The sequence below is a fragment of the Mesoplodon mirus genome, assembly GCF_964341445.2.
Source record: "Mesoplodon mirus genome assembly, chromosome: 18".
Taxonomy (NCBI): Eukaryota; Metazoa; Chordata; class Mammalia; order Artiodactyla; family Ziphiidae; genus Mesoplodon; species Mesoplodon mirus.
The window spans coordinates 47,119,004-47,134,912 of NC_138994.1; the positions used below are offsets into that span (position 1 = coordinate 47,119,004).

Sequence of the window (15,909 nt, forward strand, 5' to 3'; positions counted from 1 at the left end):
TGACAGGCTCCCCTCACACCAGCCTCAACTGCAGCATAGATGAGCCATTGCTGGCACCAGCTGGGGGATCCCACCTACCTCTTTCTCTCATTCAGGGACCCCAGGGAGGAAGGCTGAGGTGGGGTGGTTAAGTCCTGAACTGTGCAAAAGGGCAACTTTGTAGCCACCCCTGCCAAAGCTGAGAGTTGGATGGAAAAGACCAACCCCCAGGGGCAGCGTTGGGGGGCAGTGTTGGGGGGTGCTGCCCTGTCCTGACCAGATCCAAGGCTAGAGGTGGAGATCCCCAGAGGTGTGGCCCTTAAAGCAAGGGTCCTCTCTGGATCGCCCTGCTGGTTTTTGAGCAGCACTCTATCCAGCAGAGGCCAGTCCTGGGGGTGGGACGGGGAGGGGGGGTGTCTGCCTTTCAGGAAACGTCCCAGGTGATTCTGATGTCTTGCTGGATGGAGAAGCACCGCCTTTTCCAATAACCCTTTTAGCTTGATTCTGCGTAGGAGCAAATGGTTTGAGGCTGTGCTCATATTCTCTGCCATTGGCTGAAGGGAGAAAGCTGTGAGCTGAGGAAGGTGTGTGCAGGTAACCCGTCTGCATCTAAGGGGTTAAGGAGAGTTCACTGAGAAGGGGTAAAATCCCCTAGTTCTGCATGTGTTATGTTTTAGGTTACAACACTAATACACGTACCTTACAAAACTGCAAATAAATATAGAAATACGCGTGGTTAAAAAAAAGTTCCTTCCCCATCTCATTCCACTCCTCAGAGGGAAGCATGTTCACAGTTTGGGATGTATTCTTCCAAATCTATAAAGAGCTCTTTCCTGTCCCTTTAGGGAGCCCACATGTGCTTGAGTGGTAGGCGCACTGGGTTCCCACACAGACTGGAGTTCAAAGCCTGATCCTCTTTTTTTTTTTTCCCCTCCTGCTTTTATTTATTTTTAAATTTATTATTATTTTTTAAAAGCCTGGCTCCTCTTCACCCCCCTCTACTTTTTTCAACAAATACTAATTTGGATCTTCCTTGGTGCCAGGCAGTGTTTGAAATGCTGGGAACACAGTGTCCCTGCCCTCAGGGAACTTGGGGGGTCTACCCAGTGGGGACAGAGAGTGGCAAGTAAAGGAATGCAGGGAATTTAAGATAATGATGGTGCTATTGAGGAAAGAAAGTGACCACTGGGTGTGTGCCCTTGTTAGTTTAGACAGGGTGGTCAGGGAGGCTTCTTCTTGGAGCGACTTCTTGGAGTTGAGACCTGAACTGTGATGAAGCATGGGGTGGGGGAGTGTGTCAGGTAGAGAGAGGATGCAAAGTAGGAAGAAGTTTGTAATGGTGGTGCACAGAAAGAGGTCACAGAGTGGAGCAGGGTCAGGGGAGGGAGGTAAGTAGGATATGGGTCAGAGGAGTCAGCAAGGCCTGAGGCCTTCACGTGGATTTTATAAATGCCAGGAAAAGTCCTGCGGGAGGGCTGTAAGAGGGCACCGGCTGGCTGCCGTGGGTCCTGGTGAAGGAGGTATGGTCGGGGGCAGTAGAGAGCCAGGGAGGAGGTGGTCGTAGGTCAAGATGAGAGGCGTGGTGTCACTGCAACTGGCCAAAGAGTTTAACTCCTCTGACCCTGTTTCCCTGGCTGTTAAATGGGAATAGTAACTACTTTGTTGGATTCTTCTGAGGAATAAAGGGAAAAAACGTAAAGCCATTGGCACACTGCCTGGCACACGTTAGAATCTGGTAATGGTTATTGCTCTTGGCCTCTTGATCTGTTCTCTGTTACTGGGTAAACTTGAAAGTTAAATAAAACTTGGAAACCTTTGGAGTTTTACAATTTTCTAAAATTTTCACCCTCTTAAAAGTAGGAAAGAGGAGGAGAGAGGGTCCTGGGTCACAGGATCCTGGCTGTCCCAGCACAAAAGACAGTGGGGTTGGGGAGGACGGAGCCAGGACGGGGCGCGCCTATGGGAGACGGGCGCTGCGGCCCCTCCACACAGGCGAGTTCTCGCCCAGCCCCAGGGAGGGGATGTTGAAGCCCCTGGGTGGGTTTATCAGTTCACATCTGAAACTTGTGTGCAGTGGCTGTCTCCCCCTTCCTGCTCACAGCCCCCTCTTTCTCTGCCGCTGCTTCTGGCGCTGAGCGCTCCAGCCCTAGTGCAGCCCCCTAACCTCCCCTGTCTCATCTCCACCCAAGCCCAAGTCAGCCTCAGCTAGATTTGGGGAACCACAGGTCACCCTCTTTGGAAAGTCAGCACAGAGCCTTCTCTGTGCCCCTCTGCCCATTTGTTGTCACCTCTTCTGCTGGGTCTGCTGGGTACATGACTCTGCAGCCCACAGGGTGCTGAGAGGCACAAGGTGGAATCCCAACCCTCTGGGTCTGGGGCCCACTCCAAACACGAGGTCAAAAGCACTCTGAGAGAGAAGTGTGAGCTGGTGTGGGCTCAGGACGCAGGTCTCCTCCATAGAAAGGGAGGGGGCTGTCTTAACTCAGACAACACCCCAGGGCCCCAGTTCTGCCCCGGGGAAATTGCTCACCACCCTCTGGGATTTGGGGAGAGACCTCCTCTGCTATCCTGACCCAGCCTTCCCCCTTTCCCCTCATGCAGAGGCCCTGGAGGTAACTCAACTCTTGGCTGTGCTGCTAGTGATAATAATAAGAATAAAAATAGGTAGCACGCACAGAGCACTTGGTACGTGCCAGGCACTGTTCTAAGGGCTTTCCACTCATCTTATTTAACCTTGACATAACTCTGAGATGGGCATTAAACCCACTTCCTAGATAAGGTGAACTCAGATCTGGCTGATAGCAGCCTTCAGGTTCTTTGTGCTTCTCTAGTTTTCCACCCCCTTAACATCCTTCTTGGGGACCTCTGGCCATCGGCATCCTTCCTTCTCAGCGTCCACATGCCCCCTCTCCCCACCAGCCCCTTCTCCGTCCCCCAACTGCCCAGGCCCCGCCTCCACTTGCCAGAAAAGCACTTCCCTCTTCCTGACTCACTCCGATAGGAGGCCCAGACCCCTTTCTCCTTGACCATCTTTAATCTGGCACTTGGGGTCCCCAGAGCTGGCCCTGAAGGTCACCCCCACTTCCTGGGGCTCTTTCTTCTGCTTCCCCAACAGGGGCAGACTCCATCCTGGGCTGCTTTATTTCCACTGTGGCCTCATCACAGGGCAGCACCCAAGACCCCGCCTTCAGTGTAACCAGAAATCTCTATGGTCTCCAGGAGGCTTCTGGACCCTGGTCAGGTGCACTGCTGTCCTTGCCCCCATCCCCCGCTTCGCTCTGTGTCCAGCAGCCACCAGGTCAGCTCCATTCTTCTGCAACGTTCTGCCCCTGTGACCTTCCCTCTCTGGCCTCAAGCCTCACACTTTCTTACTGAGATCAACTCAGCAGCCTCCTGACAGAGCTCCCTGCCTCTCAGGGACCCACCTTTGACCCAGCACCCACCCCGAGGCGAGGCCATTGTTCAGCTTACAGCTCTGACCTCACCACTGCCCTGCCTGCAACTCTTCATGGGCCCCTGTAGTCAGTCTTTAACTTGGCTCTTCAGGTGCCAACATCAGTACAGTGTTTTTGGTTGTGTGTCCCCAGTGCATATTCACTCATCTAATAATTCTATACATCTTGTGGCAGCCAGCCTTCAAGATGGCCCCTGATTATTCTCATCCCCTGGTATTCACACTCTCGTATGGTTCCTTTCCACACTAGGGAGGCACTAGGATGCTGTGGAGATGATGGAGTGTTACTTCGGAGGCTAGGTCATAAAAGAAATTGTAGCCTCCACCTTGTGCTCTCCGATCACTTGCTCTGGGGGAAGCCAGCTGCCATGTTGCAAGGACACTCAAGCAGCCCTGTGGAGGGGCCCATTTGATGAGGAGCTGAGACCTCCTGCCAACAGCCAGCACTAACTTGCCAGTCTTGTGAGTGAGTCACCTTGGAAGCTGATCCTCCAGTCTCAGTCAAGTCTTCAAATGACTGTAGCATGGATATACATCCTGACTGCACTCTCCTGAGAGACTCTGAGCCAGCACTAACCCTCTAAGCTGCACCCAGATTCCTGACCCTCAGAAACTGAGTGAGATGATAACTATTCCTCGTTTTAAATTGCTCAGTTTTGGAGTGATCATTTTACAGCAATAGATCACTAACACACATTTACCACTGTACAAGTCTATTATGTACATGATAAAACACATCCCCAAGTAGAAATCTAAAGAAAAGGGATAAAAATATATATAAAGTGTTTTGTTTTGTTTTTTGGTTTTGTTTTTGTTTTGCCATGCCACACAGCTTGAGGGACTTTAGCTCCCCACCAGGAATTGAACCCGGGCCCTCAGCAGTGAAAGCCCAGAGTCCTAACCACTGGACCACCAGGGGATTCCCTAAATAAAGTTCTAATGTTTTCTTTCCACACTCTCTTCCCCCCCCCCACAGTGCTTGGGTTTTATTTAACATCACTTCCGTGACCAAGAGCCAGCTTGGAATCCACAGTCAGGATGGAGCCACCTGGGCCACAGCGCACCGGGACCCGCGTCCTCCCAGCCTGCCCTGCACTCACAGGTTTTAGAGCCCTCGTAAAATGAGCTCCTATAAGCAGCTGCTTCTCGTGGAAACCGGTGGGTGGTTCAGGGTGGGCGGGTCAGGGTGGGCTCCTAATTGCTGGTCTTCTTTTGTTTCAGTCTAAGCTTGTTCCAAATCCTCTCCAGGGCCACTTTTCCCATGAAGAAGGTGATGGCAAAATTGCGCTTGTACCAGTCCCTGTTACAATACATGTGCTTCCGAAAATTTTTACTTAAAAATTCCTTGTAAAAGTCAGCCATTTCTTCTGCATTCAGTGTTGCTTTTTGACCTGATTTAGCTCTCAGTTCCAGGCCTTTGGCTTTTAGTCTTGAGTCAATAAATTCTTCTTTTTCCTAAAAGAAGACAGCTATCAGAACTCCCTTTCTTTGTCTTTTTGTTTTTCCTTGGCTAGGACACAGCTCTCAGTGCTCTGGAGAAGTCTGGATGTGGATTTCCTGAGAAGTGGCCCATCTCAAAGCCTTTAGAAAAGTCAAATTCTGGTTTGCCCAGAACTGTTGGTTCCGTTCTTGTGTTTCTTGTCTTAATTCTCTTAGCTTCTGTTCCAATGGTGATTCATTTTCAGGGATGTAAAAGTGAACAGGTTGAAGGTTTGAATATTTATCTGGGGGTCCTATCCAATCATGGCAAGATTTTCTTGGAGGGCAGAATCTTGAGACCTGCTAGTGTTGGAGGGTTTCCTGTAGAGGGGGAGATGGCCGTGGCTCACCATGGGGACAAGGACACTGGCAGCAGAAGTTCTGGGAAGCACTCCTTGGCGTGAGCCCTCGAGTCTGCCTCTTGCCACCTTCTTAATGGATGATCTTGTGATCCCCCTGGGGCACATGTCCCCCCAGTTTGGATACCTCTGTGCTTCTGAATGACATTCAAGATGCCTCACCCTGAGGTTGAAGGCCCTCCTCAGGGTGGCCCAAGCTACAACTCTGGACATTTCTCCCACTCTTTCCAGGGTCACTTGCTTATTACAGCTGATAAAAATCCTTCCTGTTCTTTCAGGCCAGCGTCACAGACCTCCCCTAGGGAGCCTGGTGGTGGGATTCCCAGGTTTGGAGCCCGGCCTCTCTGAATTGCTCTCTGCAGGTGCTCTATATCCCAAGGTGAAGTGTACTCAGAGGGGACAGCGTCGCTTTGCATGAAGAGGCAGAGTTCTAAAAGTGGCCCCCAAGATTCCATACTGTCCCCCCCAGCACCTGAGGACATACTGAGATATCTCTCTCACAATTGTTATGTTATAGGGAGTGATCCTTACCTATGGCCGAACACATTGTACAGGGGGCTGGCTTGTAAATCAGCACCCCGTGTATCGTGTTGTTTGTCTGGCTTTCTTCATAGTGTCTTATCACCTCTGACTCCTGTTCTTAAGTTGTTGTGTATGTCCTGTACACAGCTGACCTTAGGACAGGAAGATTCTCCAGGTGGGCCTAATCTAATCCCAGGAGCCCCTTTGAAAGCACAGGGGGAGTCAGAGAGATCTGCCTCTTGAGGAAGATTCCAGGCACTGTTGCTGACTTTGCAGATGGAGGGGCCATGCGATGAGGAAGGCAGGTGGCCTCAAGGAACAGAGGGTGGCTCCCAGATGACAGCCAGCAAGGAGATGGGGACCTCAGTCCTATGGCTGCAAGGAACTGGATTCTGTCAGCAACCTGAAGGAGCTTGGGAGCAGATTCTTCTCCTTTGCCTCCAAAAATGAATACAGTCCTGCCAGCACCTTAATCTCAGCTTTGTCAGACCCTGAGCAGAGAAGCTAGCTTGGACTTCTGCCCTACGGAGCTATGAGCTAATAAATGGGTGTCATTTCAAGCCACTAAGTTTGGGGTGCATTGTTACTCTGAAATAGAAAATGAATACACGAGGCTATGTCCCTGAAGACCCTGCATAATTCAAGGTATACATTCTTTTTTGTTTTTTGGCCTCACTGCACAGCTTGTGGGTTCCCTGACCAGGGATCGAACCCAGGACCCCTGCTGTGGAAGTGCAGAGTCCTAACCACTGGACCGCCAGGGAAATCCCAAGGTATATATTCTGGCCTCTCCCGTTGTGGAGCACAGGCTCCGGACGTGCAGGCCCAGCAGCCATGGCTCACGGGCCCAGCCGCTCCACAGCATGTGGGATCCTCCCAGACCGGGGCACGAACCCGTGTCCCCTGCATCGGCAGGCGGACTCTCAACCACAGCGCCACCAGGGAAGCCCCCCAAGGTATATATTCTTAAAGGGATAAATGTAAAGAGTTCTCAGGGTGCATATATGTACCGCCATGTGTTGTTGTTTTGTTTTTAGCTACTTTTTAGTTTCTCAGGATTATCTCTGGTATTGTACAGGTGGCTTGTAAGTCAGCCACCGGGTGTATCGTGTTGTTTGTCTGGCTTTCTTCACAGTGTTTTATCACCTCTGACTCTCACCCTAAACCTGTTGGCTTTGGCGTATTTTTCGGCACTGGTCCAAGTACTGCTCCCTAAGCAATGGGTTTGGGAATATGGTTATAGGGTAGAACCAGCTTGCAGGAACATCTTATTCCTGTATAAGATGCAAACAGAAGAATGCACAGATCTTAAGTGTACAGCTTTCAGCAGTTTTACAAACTGAACACAACCTTGCAACTGGCATCCAGTTCAAGAAGTAGAACATTTCCATCACCCAGAAGCTCCCTTCCAATCACCACTCCTGTAAGGGTGACCATTATTCTGACCGAAACATCGTAGGTTTGTTTGCCTGAATAAACCAGATCGTAAGCGATAATATCAGAGAAAGCCAAATTAACAGCCCAACAGTCACCAAAATTACTGGCCACAGTCCCAGTGCATGCAAACAACGTGGGGCTTTTCAAGACACAGACAAAGGAGATGCAGCCAGGACTTCTTATTTTATACAAGGGACATGTTCCTGAATATCTCATGTAATGTAAACTCTCCTAACTCAGGTCTAGTTTTCTCACTGAAATAACTGTAACCTAGGATTCCCGTGACTTCACATTTGGTCCTAAAGCGAGACTTATTAACGTCTTTAACATTGCCCAATTTCTAGTTTAGCATAATTCCAATCCAGACACTCCTCTGAACACAACACTCCCTGAACTCTCCCTGGGGCTGTGAGGAACCCCTTTTTTTTTTTTTTTTTTTTTTTTTTTTTTGTGGTACACGGGCCTATTACCGTTGTGGCCTCTCCCTTTGCAGAGCACAGGCTCCGGACGCGCAGGCCCAGCGGCCATGGCACACGGGCCCAGCCGCTCCGGGACATGTGGGATCCTCCCAGACAGGGGCACGAACCTGTGTCCCCTGCATCGGCAGGCGGACTCTCAACCACTGCACCACCAGGGAAGCCCGAGGGACCACTTTTAGCATTTCTGGGACCCCGGGGCCCAGCTATGGTGACGGGACGGGACCCTGGTTCTGAGGGTAGCACACAGGTCCTGGAGTCCGGCTGCCCACATCCCAGCCCTCCCTCTGCTGTTCCTTGCAGTGTGACCCTGGGTAAGCTCTTACCATTCAGGGTCTCGGTTTCCTCATCTGCGAATCGAATAGGGATGTGCTCGGGGGGCTAATGAGAGGAGGTAATGAAGGAAAAGCACACAGGAATCACTGGAGGTTTGTTGGCACCAATCCCGGCTGAGTGGGAAAAGCGTGTCCTCCTGCCTTTCCCTGCACCGCCCCCTACGCAGCTGGGAGGACTTTACTCCCCCCGAGAGCAAAGCCATTCAGCCCCAGGCTGGGGAGTCTGGCGGCTGAGCCCCAGTGACGCCGGGCCCAGGCTCAGATGCCAGGGTCACAGGCCTGGATTGGGCAAGAGCAGAGATCGGCCCCTCTGATCCCGGTCAGGGATATTTGGAGACACCACCAATTCTGGGAAATTCAGAGGCAGGAAGTGAAAGGGGGGGAGGGGCAGAGGGGAAACGGCAAACTGCACCCTGGCCCCTCCTGGCCTGGCCCCCTCCCAAACGGTGCCATGAGTGAGGTGACTGCATACAAGGAATGGGGACAGACCGGGGAGACTCCCCACCCCTGGGAAGAAAAGAAGAGGCAACCCATCCCCCACTCCCAGCCCCACACCCCCAGAGTTCCAAATCCAGTTCTACCTCTGTTTACGTCCAAAGTCCCGGGCACTGGAGATGCCAGGTTTGATGTGTTTGGACACACAGACACGCAGACGCACAGACAGGCAGACGGCACAGGGCTCAGGGCCCTCATATGGACCCTGCCCCCTCCTCTCCCACCATCCAGGGCTGTCTGCGCACCCTAATCCTCCAGGCTTCAGCCCGTTTCTTAGCCTGGGATCTGTGCAGCATCGAGGGACCCAGGAGTCAACCTTGAGACCTTCAGCAAGTAAAAGGGGAAGAACGGCTGTGGGGGGGACTAACTGGGGGGTGGGGTGGGGGAGGGGATGGAGGGAACCCATGTCAGGAGGGCTGAGGATGGAGTGGGAAAACTGTAGAAGATAGATTTTGGATGTCAGGCCTGGGAGGGAATGGGAGCAAGAAGAAAGGTCTCCTGCTGATCACCTAGAAAGGGACTGGACCACACACCCCAACTCTGTTCAGCCGTAGCCTCAGCCCTAACCCCAGCATTGACCTGGTCCCAGGTCCAGCCAGCCCTACCATGACAAAGGATTATCAAGATCTTCAGCATCTGGACAACGAGGAGAATGACCATCAGCACAGAAAAAGTGAGGGGACGCCTCCCCCCATTTCTGAAAGGCGAGCATTAGGTGGCTCTCGCTGTCTCCACTCAGCTCCTGCTTCTTTCTGTAACCCCGACTCTCCCTGGGTCTGCCCCACTCACAGGGACACAGCGTCTGAGCCGCCCCTCTTAGGGGAGGTGCAGGGTGTAGGGCTGGATTTCCTTTCCAGGTGACGGCTGTCCCCAGGCTTCTTCATGACCCTCCTGCCCCTCACCTTGTCACCGACTTCTCAGGACCCTGAGGAGGGGGGCGCCCAGGGCCATGGGACTAACTGGAAGAAGTTAGGCCTCCTTCTTCTTTCCTCTTTCAACACCCTGTGAGCCTTGGCCAACTGTGTGAGTGTGTGTGAGCGTGTGAGTGTGTGTGAGTGCATGGGTGTCAGGGATCAGTTTGGTCAAGGGGAAGATTTCTGGGACGGCTCTGAGGGATCTCTGATTGGGGGAGGATGAGGCTCTCTTACATCAAAAAGCAAGCCCCCTTTCTTTCTCCTGCGAGCAGGGATGTTGCTTCGGCTGAGCCAGGATGAAGTTCTTGGTGGATGGGAGTGGGCAGCGACCTTCGATGGGGGAAGGGACTGCCGGCAAAAGTGGAGGGGAAGCCCCCATATTCCAGCTCACTGGGACAGGGCTCCCGGGTGGGAGCAACGTGAGGGACCTGAAGTCTGGCTACTCCGCCTCTTTCCCTGCGCGCAGCCAAAGAGGAGTGGGATTCGAGGGGTGACCAAGAAATCCACTTCTCTTGCTCCACCTGCAAGGCGGCCCCCCACCCCGCCCCCAGTCTCCTGCAGCTCGCAAACTCCGTCCATCCTCCAGACTCTGAGTTCTGAGGCTGCAGTGACTCAGCCAGGCCAGCAGGTGTCAGCAAAGGCCCAGGGCCTGGGTAGGGCTCCGGCGGGTTAAAGCTTCGCGCCCCTCCCCACCTGCCGTTGCCTCTGGCTTCTCCGGGCCGCCCACCGCCCAAATTTCTTCATCTATAACGTTCCTCCTAGTCTGCTAGAGGAGGCTCAGACTGCTCTCCTTCTAGGACCCCGGAGCTGCCCCAGGCTCCTGAGGCCCTCTCCTCTTGCAGGGCCGCGTCCTCCCCACTCACTCTTTCGGCGTTTCTGCTCCGGACACAGCCTCATCCTGATCTCCATCGGCCTTAGCCTCCTGCTGTTGGTGGTTGTCTGTGTGATCGGATCCCAGAGTGCGTTCCCCGGGGGTGGGCTGGGGAGGGAGCAATGTTGAGGGTGGGTGGGTAGGGGACGTGCTGGCTGCTGTGATGGTGGACACAACCTCCTAATTTTGTCCTATCCACACCCTCTTCTGCCCAGACTCCAAGCTGCAGGAGGAGCTGCGGGCCCTGAGAGAAACGTTCAGCAACCTCACCGTGAGCACGGAGGCCAAGGTCAAGGCCCTGAGCGTCCAGGGTGAGGAGGGCTGGGGCTGGGGGGGCTGGGAACGTAGGGACATTGGGACACTGAGCAAGTCTCTCCTCTAGGAGGAAATGTGGGCAGAAAGATGAAATCCCTGGAGTCCCAACTGGAGAAACAGCAGCAGGACCTGAGTGAAGGTCAGCGAGGGAGCGTGTGCGTGCGCTTCCGCATGCAGGATACAGGGGTCTCTCAGGCCAAACCAAGGGGCCTTACGGCAGGAGCATCTGTGATCCATCTTCACGCCCCAGCACGCAGACGACAGAGCCTTCCCAGCCCCAGTCTTCATCCTGACTTCCTTGCCCCCTGCCACTCATTCCCCTCCCACTCTGTCTCCCCAGATCATTCCAGCTTGCTGCTCCACGTGAAGCAGTTTGTGTCTGACCTGCGAAGCCTGAGCTGTCAGATGGCCGTCCTCCAGGGCAACGGTGAGGGGGTGGGTGCTGCCCAGCCCCGGTTTCCTGCCCAGTTCCCCTCAGCCCCTCACCCTCCCTCTGCCTGCCCCTGCCCCCACCCCTCCCCCAGGCTCTGAAAGGACCTGCTGCCCTGTGAACTGGGTGGACTATGAAGGCAACTGCTATTGGTTCTCTCGCTCGGGAAAGCCCTGGCCCGAGGCTGAGAAGTACTGCCAGCTGGAGGATGCCCACCTGGTGGTGGTGGGCTCCTGGGAGGAGCAGGTGAGGGCCAGGCAGGGCTCGGCTGGGAGGCTGGCAGGTCTATGTAGAGATCACCAGCCCCTCCTCTCTCCCCAGAAATTTATCCAGCACCACATGGGCCCTGTGAACACCTGGATGGGCCTCACTGACCAAAACGGGCCCTGGAAATGGGTGGACGGGACAGACTATGAGTCGGGCTTCAAGTGAGTGTGTGTGCCCCACAGCCCTGCCTTTCGCCTGCAACCCACCGTCCCCGCCTGGCGGGTCCCAGGGTGCCAGGGGCTGCTCGGCTTGGCTAAGGGTCTGGGCCCCTCGGGCCTGCATCCATCTGGTCTCTTTAGGAACTGGAGACCAGAGCAGCCGGACGACTGGTATGGGCACGGGCTCGGAGGAGGTGAGGACTGTGCCCACTTCACGGACGACGGCCGCTGGAACGATGACGTCTGTCAGAGGCCCTACCGGTGGGTCTGCGAGACACAGCGGGACAGGGACAGCGAAAACTAGCAGCCTCCTCTCCCCCTAATTTATTTCCTCAATGCCTTTACCTGCCATAGGGCTCCTGGTTTGGGGACCTTCCTATCTGGGGGCTTCTGGATTTTCATCTAAGATTTGGAGGGAAGGGTGGTGTCTGAGGAATGTAGACTGATGTTTGGAGGGGCGAAGAGATTGAAACCCATGCCACTTTCTGTGGTTTGCAGGTTATTATTGTCAACATTTTTTTTTTAGAGTAAAAAGAAGAGAAATGTATGAAATATTCTGAGTTGTCTTGTTGTTCGGGATTAGGAATTGGGATTGGGCTGGTTGGCACTAGATAGCCTTGGGCAGGCAGCGGGTCCTCCTGAGAACTGTCTGGGCTTTGGGCCAGGTGGCCTGGATTTGTCATTTACAGGTATGTGAGTTGGGGCAAGTTATTCTGCTCCCTGAGTCTCAGCTGTAAAGCGGCATTGTTACTGGTGTTACTGAACTCAGTTTCAGCTGCTTGTCTCTCAAGAATCCAATACTGAGAGACAAGTGCTGGGTAAAAGGAAATATAGCTTTACTGAGGAAGCTGGAAGTCCTGGGGAGAAGGTGGATTCATGTGTCAAAGAACCAACTTCCCCTTGCTGATCAGGGCACACGAGCTTTTAAAGGGGAGTTTCATGGGTACATAGGCAGGGCAGGGGGCTACATGCAGAACAGCACAGTTAGCTCTGATAATCACCTTGAAATTGGTCACGCGGAGGTCTGATCAGCATCATCTTGATTGTTTCAAGCATAGTTAATCTTCAGTTCCAGGGTCGGTTTGTTCCCATTTCCTTGAGACCAGTTCTTGAATTGTACAAGATGGAGCAGCTTATGTCATGACTACAGTCTGGTCATTGTGCAGTTAACTTTTTCCATTTGGTGGTGGTTTTAGTATCTGCAAAACAACTCAGGAGTGTGCCTCAGACACTGTTGTCTATGTCCTTCAGGGAGGAACTAAAGATTCTGTGACTCTATTGTCCTAATCATTAACTTCTTAAGCTTTTTTTTTTTGTGACTCGGGAGGCTTGGGAGAGTACAGCATTTTATTTTTTTTTAACAAACAAGAGACAGGGGACATGGAGGGGCTTTTGTACCTGGGAGGTCCCCCGCAGGGTCCTGCTTGGTTTCACTGGGATCATCCTACCTCCAGCAATGCCCCCAGGAACAGAACCATCCCAGTGTGAACAGAAGCAGCATCCACAGTTAGGTAACAAATACAACAAATGCAAAGGTGAACCCACAGTCCAGAATCACCAACATGGGAGGAAAACCAATACCATGGAAGACAAAACCACAGCAAATAGAATCCACAACCCAGATGGGAGTTAACAGGACAAACAGATGAAGACTTTATGGACACTTATGGGTTTATCAACCAAAATGGACAAATTAACCCACAGATAAGACCTCCACTAATTCTAAAAAGGAGCAATGCTCTGACCACAATAAAATAAAGTTAGAAATAAACACAAAAGTATAGCCAAAAAAGATCTATCAACATATACGTGACTTACCATCTTTCCAGATAACTTGAGTTTAAAAAAAAATAAAAATGAAACAGTCAAGTGGTTTAGAAGTGAACAAGGAGAACACTACATACTGAGATTGTGGGATGGTATAAAGCAATTCCCCAGAGGAAAAGTATATAGCCTTAAGCACATTTATTAAAAAAAATAGGAAAGGCTGAATGGAAATAAGCTTATTTTTAACTTAAGACACTTGAAAAAAGCAAAACTTAATGCACTAGAAAATAAAAATGTAGATATCATCAGTAAAAACAAAATCTGATTCTTGGAAAAGGTAAATAACAAACAAATATGAAGGAGAATAAAGGAAATACAGGTACATGATTTTAGAAAGGAAAAAGATTACAGAAGAACAGATATAGAGGATATAATTATGTAACACTGTCTGATATGAAACAACAGAGTGCAGTTTCTCCTACCATTGTTGTAATTTTTAGGTTAATCCCTTAGAAACAGAGCTTTTAACTTCCAAATTTATAAAGGGGGAAAATGAAGAAAAAACTATTTAAGGGGTGGCAGGAAAGGAGAGAAAAACAGAACAGGTAGATAAGAAAAATCAAAGAGTTATGAATCCAAATATGTTGATGATTATATTAAATACAAAAGACTAAATAATCTGTCATCTATCTATCTATCTCTTTATTTATTTATTTTGGCTGCACCATGTGGCTTGCGGGAATCTTAGTTCCCTGACCAGCGATTGAACCTCGGGTCACTACAGTGAAAACACCAAGTCCTAACCACTGGACTACCAGGGAATTCCCTAAATTATGTTTTTAAAAGACATGAACTTACAGACAGAATAGAAGGTAAAGTCCAACCACATGCCCAAGAGACACATCTAAAGAGAGAGGTTGAAAGTGAAAGTATGAAAAAGATATATTAGGAAAATTCTAACCAAATAATTATCTTATTTTTAAAAATTAATTAATTAATTTGGTTGTGCCAGGTCTTAGTTGTGGCATGCATGTGGGATCTAGTTCCTTGACCAGGGTGAACCCAGGACCCCTGCATTGGGAGTGTGGAGTCTTAACCACCGGACCACAAGGGAAGTCCCCAAATAATTTTCTTATAAAGTACACTTTATAACAAAAATTATTATTCGAGATAAAGAGCGTCGCTTCCTAATGATAAAAGGTTTAGTTCAACAGGAAGATAAACCAGTGTTAAATATATGTGCACAGAATAACATGGCCACAAAATACATGAAATAAAAAATCTGGAAGTACAAAAAGAATAGACAAATCTATATTCATAGTAGGAGATTGTACTGCACCTCTGTCGGTAATTGATGTATCAAGCAGACCGAAAAATCACTAAGTATACAGATGTTTTGAATGCCAGGTTGAAGTATAATGATCCAATTGACACATTTAGTATAGTGCACTCATCAGCTACAGAATACTCATTCTTTTCAAGTATACTGGTACATTTTTTTAAAAATTGAGCAAATACTGGGCCATAAGGCAGGTTTTTCTAAAATAAATTTATTTTATTTATTTTTATTTTTGGCTGTGTTGGGTCTTCGTTGCTGCACACGGGCTTTCTCTAGTTGCGGTCAGCAGGGGCTACTCTTCATCGCGGTGCATGGGCTTCTCATTGCGGTGGTTTCTCTTGTTGCGGAGCGCAGGCTCTAGGCTTGTGGGCTTCAGTAGTTGTGGCACGCAGGCTCGGTAGTTGTGGCTCGCAGGCTCTAGAGCACAGGCTCAGTAGTTGTGGCACACAGGCTTAGTTGCTCCGCGGCATGTAGGATCTTCCTGGACCAGGGCTCGAACCCATGTCCCCTGCATTGGCAGGCGGATTCTTAACCACTGCGCCACCAGGGAAGCCCCCATAAGGCAAGTCTTAACAAATTTCAAATAGAGTATTTTCGCTATAATGACCAAAAAATGTAAGATTCCTATATAAAATATTAACTAGCCCAATTAAGTGGTGTATTAAGAGAGATAACATGTTCAAGTAACATCTATGCCTTGAGTAAGAACTCAAAGATGCTTTAACAACAGAAAAATCTATTCATAAGATAGACATAGGGAGTACAGAAGACTACATTAATGGAGTACAAAAGAAAAGATTACATGATGCAGAAAAAGCATTTGGCAAAAGCTCCACACCTGTTTATGATAAAATCTTTTAGGACCTTGGCTGCTTCTGTACTGTTGCTCTACTGTTCTCAGCCTATGGAATCTATCACCTGTTCCAAGATGACTGCCCCAGTCCAGCTGTGACACATTCTAGGCAAGAGGAAGGTGAGAAGAGAAAGAGAGAAAAGTATATCTATGAAGGAAAGAGATAAAACAATATGATCGTTCACATGGAAAATCAATATCAATAAACAATTAGACCTAATAAGAGGATTTAGGAGGTGTATCTGTTACCTATCATCACAGTGACGTATAAAGAATAGACAAGAACAAAGTTAAAGTCCTTGCCAAATTCATAATAGGAATTCAATGTGATAAAAATACAAGTTTCAGCTGGATTTTTAAAAGCAACTCAACAATCTTTAAAAAACGATAAAAGTCAATTTGGGGAAAAAAAAGAGTAAAAATGGAAAGAAAGGGAAACCAGATTTACCAGGCATTAGA

The 15,909-nt window shown here is 50.1% G+C and overlaps 2 protein-coding genes across 5 annotated transcripts; one reads left to right on the forward strand and one right to left on the reverse strand.

The window, feature by feature from the left end:
• Positions 1–4,399: 4,399 nt before the first annotated feature.
• Positions 4,400–5,484, reverse strand: LOC309793438 (cytochrome c oxidase assembly factor 8-like; the record flags this gene model as incomplete). The annotated part of the gene is made up of 3 exons (XM_082603907.1): positions 4,400–4,888; positions 5,015–5,212; positions 5,434–5,484. 3 exons carry the CDS (start codon positions 5,482–5,484, stop codon positions 4,628–4,630), a joined length of 510 nt encoding a protein of 169 aa, XP_082460033.1. The 3' UTR covers positions 4,400–4,627.
• A 3,184-nt stretch (positions 5,485–8,668) lies between these two features.
• Positions 8,669–12,168, forward strand: ASGR1 (asialoglycoprotein receptor 1). 4 transcript variants are annotated; one of them, XM_082604241.1, is made up of 9 exons: positions 8,669–8,869; positions 9,085–9,209; positions 10,248–10,409; positions 10,537–10,632; positions 10,704–10,775; positions 10,977–11,063; positions 11,161–11,312; positions 11,388–11,494; positions 11,633–12,168. In XM_082604241.1, the coding sequence occupies exons 2-9, from the start codon at positions 9,143–9,145 to the stop codon at positions 11,793–11,795; spliced, it is 906 nt and encodes a 301-aa protein (XP_082460367.1). In that variant the 5' UTR covers positions 8,669–8,869; positions 9,085–9,142; the 3' UTR covers positions 11,796–12,168. The 4 variants fall into 4 exon arrangements, with proteins under 4 accessions (XP_082460367.1, XP_082460368.1, XP_082460365.1 ...); XM_082604242.1 differs by having other exon boundaries at positions 8,669–8,865; positions 9,126–9,209; XM_082604239.1 differs by having other exon boundaries at positions 9,126–9,209; positions 11,633–12,167.
• The last annotated feature ends 3,741 nt before the right edge of the window (positions 12,169–15,909 follow it).

Bases quoted from the DNA above. Each gene is read 5' to 3' on its own strand.
- ASGR1 (XM_082604241.1), top strand. From the start codon at position 9,143: ATGACAAAGGATTATCAAGATCTTCAGCATCTGGACAACGAGGAGAAT. The intron at 10,633-10,703 runs GTGAGGAGGGCT...TCTCTCCTCTAG, and splicing joins CAAGGCCCTGAGCGTCCAGG to GAGGAAATGTGGGCAGAAAG. The intron at 11,064-11,160 runs GTGAGGGGGTGG...CCCCTCCCCCAG, and splicing joins GGCCGTCCTCCAGGGCAACG to GCTCTGAAAGGACCTGCTGC.